The 8,023-nt window shown below is 38.0% G+C and overlaps 1 protein-coding gene across 1 annotated transcript; it reads right to left on the bottom strand.

Annotated features, from left to right (window-relative positions):
- Positions 1-447: 447 nt before the first annotated feature.
- On the bottom strand, positions 448-6,560 carry LOC120416674 (fork head domain-containing protein FD4-like). The gene has a single exon (XM_039578493.2). The coding sequence runs from the start codon at positions 6,176-6,178 to the stop codon at positions 5,096-5,098; it is 1,083 nt and encodes a 360-aa protein (XP_039434427.1). The 5' UTR covers positions 6,179-6,560; the 3' UTR covers positions 448-5,095.
- Between the last annotated feature and the right edge of the window lie 1,463 nt (positions 6,561-8,023).

The raw sequence follows: 8,023 nt of genomic DNA, 5'->3' as shown, positions 1-8,023 counted from the left end.
CAAGAAGATTCGGTAGCCTGGGTTAATTGCCCCAGTGGGAGAGCCTAATAATTACATCACATCAGGAATTAACCAATTTTGGAGGGCCCCCCACACCAGATCTGAAAGCATTTTCACGGATCTGCCCACCAGAATTGCTCAGATCTTGTTTGATCTTGTATCTACTCGGGATCGATGCTGGCGGTACATGAAACGAACACACCTTGGATGATACTTCTGAAAGCTAACACACGATTTCGGGATGACTTTTAGTTTTTAGGTTGCTTCTTCCAAAACCACGTGCGGGTGTAAACGTCGATGCTCTTCAATAAAACACATATCGATTCTGTTGATTGGTATCGATGATGGGGTTATAATTTCTATTGTGGTTCTTTTAAGACTATTTCCAAAAAACTAGATTTTCTGACTTTAAATACGTGGTGTCACAAAAAAAGCAAATACTTTGAATTTAGTTTTCCATACATTTTATATATATTTAGAATGCTCATCCGAACGTTGAATTGTGCTATTGGCGTGTTTTACATAGTAGTGTATACGAATTTGATCACGAAAAAACAGAATTCGCAGTTAGTAACTTGTGTCCGTCATTATTGGGGCCAGTTCAAACCTTCTTTAGCTCTGATTGCCTCAAATTTACAGTAAATCGAACAAAATTCTCGCATCCCTCTCTATCTTTCTTCCATCTAGATAAATAAACACTTATTCTGTAATCTGTACACCGATTGGGGGGTTTGCTTACTTCTAAAGATTCACATTGCATGTTATTAATACTCCTTCAATACCTATTACGTATCCGTTTGGTTTACTTATCTTTCTACAGTTTCAGTTCCGTCTGCGAAAACTTGAGGGATTATCGCAGCAGTAGCTGCAGCGGATCGAGTGGTTCTTAACTAAATCGATATCTTTTTTTTTGTTGCAAAAATTGAGTTCCACAACTCTTTTATCCAATTCCTCAATTTTAAACTTTGGAACAATGTATTTTGAAAGGATTGTGATTTAAATTCTTAAATTCCAGAAATGACCTTTATGTTTCATGCAATTAATATTTAATTGAGACTTGATAGTAATTTCCAAATCATGCATACAGGTTCATCAAACAAATATTTGGTTGATTTTATGACATGATTTCATAAAGTAAAAAGAAAGCAAACTAACCAACCAAATTTTGCTCCATGTTCAATTTGTACGAAACTTTAAGGACTGATTGGGTCACTTAAAAACTGTTTTTTTTTGTATTCAAATAACACTTTCGAATAGAATTAATGTTGATTTTGTGTCCCTGAACTAATGCATATAATGTTCGTTGATTTTTTCCCGCTGAACTTGAAATGAAGTTCAATTTTCCTAAAAATTGTCACGCTCATTGATAACGTGTCAATGTGTAGCCAGAATCTGTCTAGCATATCTTTCGGGTATTCGGTTGAACCGCACTTAGTCTAGCGAAGTTATGTTAATTTTTTAACCCAGCTCAATATTCTGGTAAGACTCGATTAAAAAATAAATTTCAGTCGGCAGCAAATATTTTTTCATTCGTAAATAACAGATATTAATGTAGGAATTATCCAACCCATAAAAATAACCAATTTATGCGGTTTCATAGAGTTGTAGTGGAATTTTACTTTACTATCTAGCAGAATAGTCTGTTATTGTAAACTTTGAATGTTTTTGCTGGTTTTACTTTTTATTATTAAAATTGCATGTTTCATGTTTGGTTTATCGAACTTGCAGCCTAAAATTAACACCATTTTAGTGAAATTCAAATTCCAGAAAATGCATTGGAGCATTCTTTACTAATTATGTTAAAAAATATCGATTTTATCAAATTTTAAAAGCAGCCGTTTTTATGTATTGACAAATTTCTGAGATTTTATAGTTTAAACATGAACTTTTGATCTTTTTTGTAAATTACTTTTAATACTCAGAACAAGCTTATTATGAAAAAAAACTTACTGGAATTTTCTACTAAGTGCTATCAATCATAATTTTAAATAAAAAAAAAATGTTTATAATCAACAGAACATGACAATATCTTAGATTCAGTCCAAAAACAAAACTACTGAAATTTACATATTTGGTACACCGGTTATATTTTGTGTACATTTTTGGTTTAAGATATATTTTATAATGGTAACATATTGAAATAACTACGTACGATCTACATATTCCGATGCCGCTGTTCTCTATTGTACTAAGCTTGCTTGGATTACAATCTAGTTAGAACAAGAGAACACTGGGTATCAATTTATTGAACACATTTCTTGATAATTTAACAAAACCATAGTATGGGAAAAAGTTGAATTTTTAAATATCAAAACCCAAAAAGAAATGTTTCCCCCATGAAAATTCCCATAAACAATTAAATCGCTCTGCGCAATGTGGCAACTAACCCAATTGTTCCGAACTTTAGGACCCCAAAAAGAATTGAAAAAATGCTGTGCACAGGAAATCGAGTCCTTTGTTTTAAACTGATGCCATTTGACAAAAGCTTGAATTTTGAATCAAATTAAACGAAGTTTTGAACGTTTTAAATCATGCTTTAAAAGAAAATTACATCCTCATATTTCCATGTGTAGTATATTCAGTAGGGTGGCCAGAGTATGGGACTTTTTCTAAAAACCTCGCTCCACAAGCTGAATTTTATTCCTTGAGCTATTTTAAAACTCGGGGCCAAATATGAGCAAAATCTGCCAACATTTACCCATTGATAATTGAAGGTGAAGTTTGTATGGGAAAAATCGAAAAAATGTATGAAAAATCCCACTTTCTTACGGTTTGGTCTGCACGGTGCGCTATGTCTTTCCAAATATTCCCAAAAGTGAGATTCTTATTGAAAATTTAATGCTCTACAACTTTGTAGAACATACCAAACCTGTAAAACTTGATCCTGAAAAGTTATTAGCGATTTAAAAAAGTCATTTTTGTATGAAAATAATTTTTTTTCGCAACTTTAGGCTCGGGGATCAATGGGTTAATCTCAACCAATTTCACTCAAAATTTGCATCGATGCTTAAAATAACATAAACAACTGTTTTCCGCTTGTGGAGCAGGGGGTCATTTTTCCTGGGCACCCTGATGCTTATGTATTACATGATTTAGCTGGTTATGTTGATATGCCATTCTGAAATTCAACACGAATTACAAAATAAACAGATTAAAAAAATATATAAAATTTCGAATCCAATAATTGGTCAATAAAAATAAAGATGTTGGAACAAATTCAGGGGTGACTAATGTATAGCCCGCGGGCCAAACGTGGCCCATTATAGTTGTACTTTAGGTCGCTAGAAATACTTTTTAGTTTATGGGGCCCCTTCATAAACGGCTCGAAAAATCAGGAAAAATCATGTTTTTTTTTTCGAAAAACTGCAAATTTTAATGGAATTAGACGTGCAACCGACTGAAAACAATTTGAAGTGCATTTTCCTGCGTTGCTGATAATTTTTAGCATGATTGAATCAGTTTAAAAATATTTTAAGCTTTTGTTGAATTTCAATCTACACTTACTGTTACGCAAAATGAAAATTCTTTCAAAACTAGGATTGCTATACATGCGATTGAAAATCATGTACACTGATTCATGGAGATGTTGATTTTGTGGTTATCCTAATTTTTTTATTTGAAAAAGCTGTTGGAAAAATGTCATGTTTTGTTTTTTAAATATTTAAATGACAAAATTGTAAAAAGTACATGCAAATAAAAAAAATTATCTGAATTTTTTTTAGTTTTATAAACTGTAATATAGTAATTTATTTATTTCAAATAAAAATTATTTGTCACATATGGCCCGCAAGATCATGTTAGCTTCTAATTTGGACCGCTATTCAAAAACTTTGAGCACCCCTGAACTAATCTGAAGGTTCTTAAACTTCTTAAGCTTTTTTGAAAGGTTTAGATTTGAAATGACAATGTCAACATGTTAAATGTACACTTAAGAGCGAGTTTTTCACCAATGTGTAACAGGTCGTATCGAGGTGCTCCGATTTGAATGAAACTTTCAGCGTTTGTTTGTCTATACATGAGATGAACTCATGCCAAATTTGAGCCTTCTACGACAAAGGGAAGTGGGGTAAAACGGGCTTCGAAGTTTGAGGTCCCAAAACCATAAAAAATCTTAAAATGAGCCATAGACATCCAGGATTGGTTTGACTTTTTCTCATAGCTTTTGCAAATTACTGTTAAAAATTGATTTTTTTTAAACCTTAATATCTTTATGCAACAGCCTCCAACACCCATACTCTTATAGATCAAATGATAGGGAATTTCATGGACTATAATCCTACGGTAGAAACTTTTTGGCCAATAGCAGTTTTTCTCATAGTTTTTCAATTTTTTTATAACAAACATTTTACAACGTTAATTTTTGCCCTGTAGGCTTCCATAGCGGCACTTTTTGGTCTCAATTTTGAAATATTCAGAATCCTAGGAAAATTTCACGTAAGTTAGAAGTATTGGAGTTGTAAATTTGATTTAAAAAATAATTAAATAAATCATTTAAAAAAAAACGTTTAATTTAGTTTTCAATGTGATCAATACGTCAAATGCTGTATCAAGTAGGCGAACACCTGTTTTACCCCTAATTCAACAAATTGTTAAAAAAATGTTAATTCATTCTAAATGGCATTTTTTCAAAATCACCTTTGTGAGAAAAGCAAAATATTACACAATTGATGTAAAGTTTCTCTGCGCTAGCAGATCGTTGAAGAGCGGAAAGGATAAAAGCCAATATGAGCTTGACATTTCGAACTGGTATGTTCTGATGAGCTCAAGATGAGCTACAAACCCGCAGACGAATTACTACTCATAATTCAGAAGAAAAAATCAAACTCCTAAAATTGTCATTCGATCCTTTGATGTCAATCCAGTTTAAGGAACACTCGATCCACCGCCTTGTTTACAATACATTTATAGGATTCCATTACACACGAATATATCTTACACTTACGGATATAGAAAACAGAAAGAAAAACGTCGAAATATACACACTTTTACATAGGTTACTAAACAACAAACAGCCTTCGATCGCAAGTTAGAGTGATTTGTCACAGACACCTCCTCCTTCTCTCTTTTACCGGGTCTCTCTTTCACGGTTCCTTCCTCACGCCGTCCGTAGCGCGTGCCCTGCGCTTAGCCGGCTCAAGTCGGTTGGACCTGACGACGAGTCAGCTGCGTTGGCACCACCACCAGCTGCTGCCCCAGAGGTCGAACCGGTTCCGGTATTACTGGTGGTCCCTCGATCTCCTCCGCCGCCGCCTCCTCCCCCACCGGCTCCCGGGTGTAACGTTAGATTGTGATAGGAGCTGTGATGGAAATAGTGCGGCGGGATGGCTCCGAGGTGCGGAGCGGCCATCATGAGCAGCGGGTGAAACGGCAGGTCATAGGCACCGGCCAGGGCCGGATGGTGGTAGGGGAAGAAGGGCGGGATGTTGGCTCCCGGGATGGAGGTCGCTGGCGGGAGCGTCGGGAGTTGCTGCAACAGGGACGGTATCCGGGGATGGTCGTCGAGGAGGTTCAGCTTGTCGGAGGATTTGTTGGGGTTTGATTTTTTAAGGGATGGGGTTTGGCGACCTCGGTCTGGGGTGATGAGACTCTCGATGGTGAAGGCCCGCTTGGGTCGCATCGGGACGGTGGTTTCGGTGATTGAGGTCGGCGAGATTGGTGCGGCTTGCACGGGTGAGTGCGGTTCGATAGGGGAATGTAGCATGGGTTGGTGGATCGGATCGACCATGGTGGGACAGTACACGTCCGGTCCTCCGGTGACACCGCCCGAGTTTTGCGCCAGGAATATCCGGTTGATGTTGGCTAGGGCGGCGAGCTCTTCGTTCAGGATGTCCTTGTCGGACTTGTGCAGTTTGAAGCGTTTCCGCCGACGGAGTAGCGATCCGTTCTCGAACATGTCAAAAGCTTGTGGATGAAGCGCCCAATAGGCGCCCTTGCCTGGCCTGTCCGGCCGGCGCGGTACTTTGATGAAGCAGTCGTTGAAGCTAAGGTTGTGCCGCAACGAGTTTTGCCAGCGCTGCGTATTCTTCCGATAGTACGGAAACCGGTCCGTAATAAACTTGTAGATATCACTCAGCGGTAGCATCTTCTCCGCCGAACTCCAGATGGCCATCGCAGTCAACGAGATGTACGAGTACGGGGGCTTCTGGTCGCCGTAAGATTCGCGCGATGGTCGCGGCATGGTCACTTTGTCACTCTCTTCAAGAAACAAACCAACTTAGGAACTTTGCGTGCAGTCAAACAAACATGCTTCTTCACTTTACAACTTCATCAACACTTCTTGGCATTCGGTAACAACAACAGAACCACGCGGACGCGGATAACGCACCCCGTACAACAACACGTTTCGTTCGCTTGCCGTGTTTGTTATAGACTGTTTTATCAAATCAACAACCGAAGGTGTTGAAATGTAGAATGATATGTTGAAGAGGTCGGGCCCGCGCGCGCTTCAACGACACCAACCCGAAGAAGACGAAGAAGAAGATAGAGGTGGTGGTGTGAAATCCGATGCCGCCGCCGATGCCACTTGAAATACGGGAGTCAAAGCGGGACAAAAAGCCCAACAACGCACACACACACAAACCGGTGATAGGCGTGGGCTTGAAGCGCAGGGGCCTCTGCCAGTTACTGCCGACTTGCTTGCGGTTGATCAGAGATTGAGCAAAAAGGCACTCTCAGCAACGATGTTGTTGTTGTTGGACGAGGTGTTGCAGGGATTGCGCAGCGGTTACCAACGGGGGTTTGTTTGTGTGCGTGAGCGTGGGGAGGAAAATTGTGAGAGGATTGTTGTGTTTTGGGAGAGGGAGCTTTCAGGAGCATGTTTTTTTTCTTTTCTCTTGATTTGGAAGGAGCTTTTATGAGCTGGTTGAGTGATTGCGTATTCGATGGACTTTCTTTAGTTATGTTCGACAGTGTCAAGAACTTGTGGCAAAATCAGGATGAAATTAGTTAAGTAGTTTTTTTGCAGACAGTTAGGCATTTTGAAGCTGGAAAAAGGTATGTAAAAGTAAAATTTTCTTACATTTTTGGTATTTGGTTGGTTGTCGCATTTTGTCAAATTATGATAACTACAGAATACAAAAAAATGCATTCTTGAAAGCATAACAGATAAAATTAATAAGAATTTACAAAAAAAAATTAGATGCCTTCTTACAGCCAAAAGATTACATATCATAACATGAAGATGAAAATGATTCAGAAATACATTTTAAATGGTATTCCAAGATACACTCAACCCCCGGTGGTTGGTCATTTTTCGTTTGACACTTTTTTAGTTTGTACCCCGTTGGTTGGTCAAAGTCAAACTAAAAAGTGACGAACTGTCACTTTTTACACGGCGCTCACGCAAACTATCGAAACAAACGTTTAGTAGTGTGTGTGAACTCCGTGTAAAAGGGGTGTCAAACTAAAAAGTGACCCGTTCGTTTGCCAACAGTTGGTGTCAAACCATCGGGGTTTGAGAGTAAAATATTTCATGGATAAATATTTCGTAAAGTGAAATATATTAAGTATCAAATTCAGCATTTTTCAAAACAAATCCTTCTCATGTTTTTTGGAACGGTATAACTTGAATTATACTTAGAGCTCAATTTTCCAAAATACTGGTTACTCAAGTGCAAGCATTTTTATTTTATTTTTGATATCCCGAGCCGTAATATTTTTTGAAACTTATCATGTGTTAAATCATTTTTTAACATAAAAAGAACAAAACATGCAATATCCATCACAATCTAGCGACACTACTAAGATTTTCAAGAAAATCACAAAAGAAAACCACAGATGTGGTGGTGAATAAACCACAAAGTTATAAAAAGAGCAGCGCACGCAGATCTTTCAAAATATTTGCGGAACCCCTGCAAACCAACAACAGAGGCCATGGTATCGCTTGTCGGCACGACACATGTTTAATTTTCCATTTTCCTCCATTCCATTTCCATAACATTCGCTCAAACTCACACCAACGCAACAAAACATGTTTCAAACTTCCTTCTTGGTAGCTCTCCTCTCTTTCTTTGCACTAAAACTG

This window comes from Culex pipiens, chromosome 1, assembly GCF_016801865.2.
Source record: "Culex pipiens pallens isolate TS chromosome 1, TS_CPP_V2, whole genome shotgun sequence".
NCBI lineage: Eukaryota > Metazoa > Arthropoda > Insecta > Diptera > Culicidae > Culex > Culex pipiens.
Note: the sequence above shows the minus strand (reverse complement) of the source record. Positions and strands in the feature narration are given on the sequence as shown.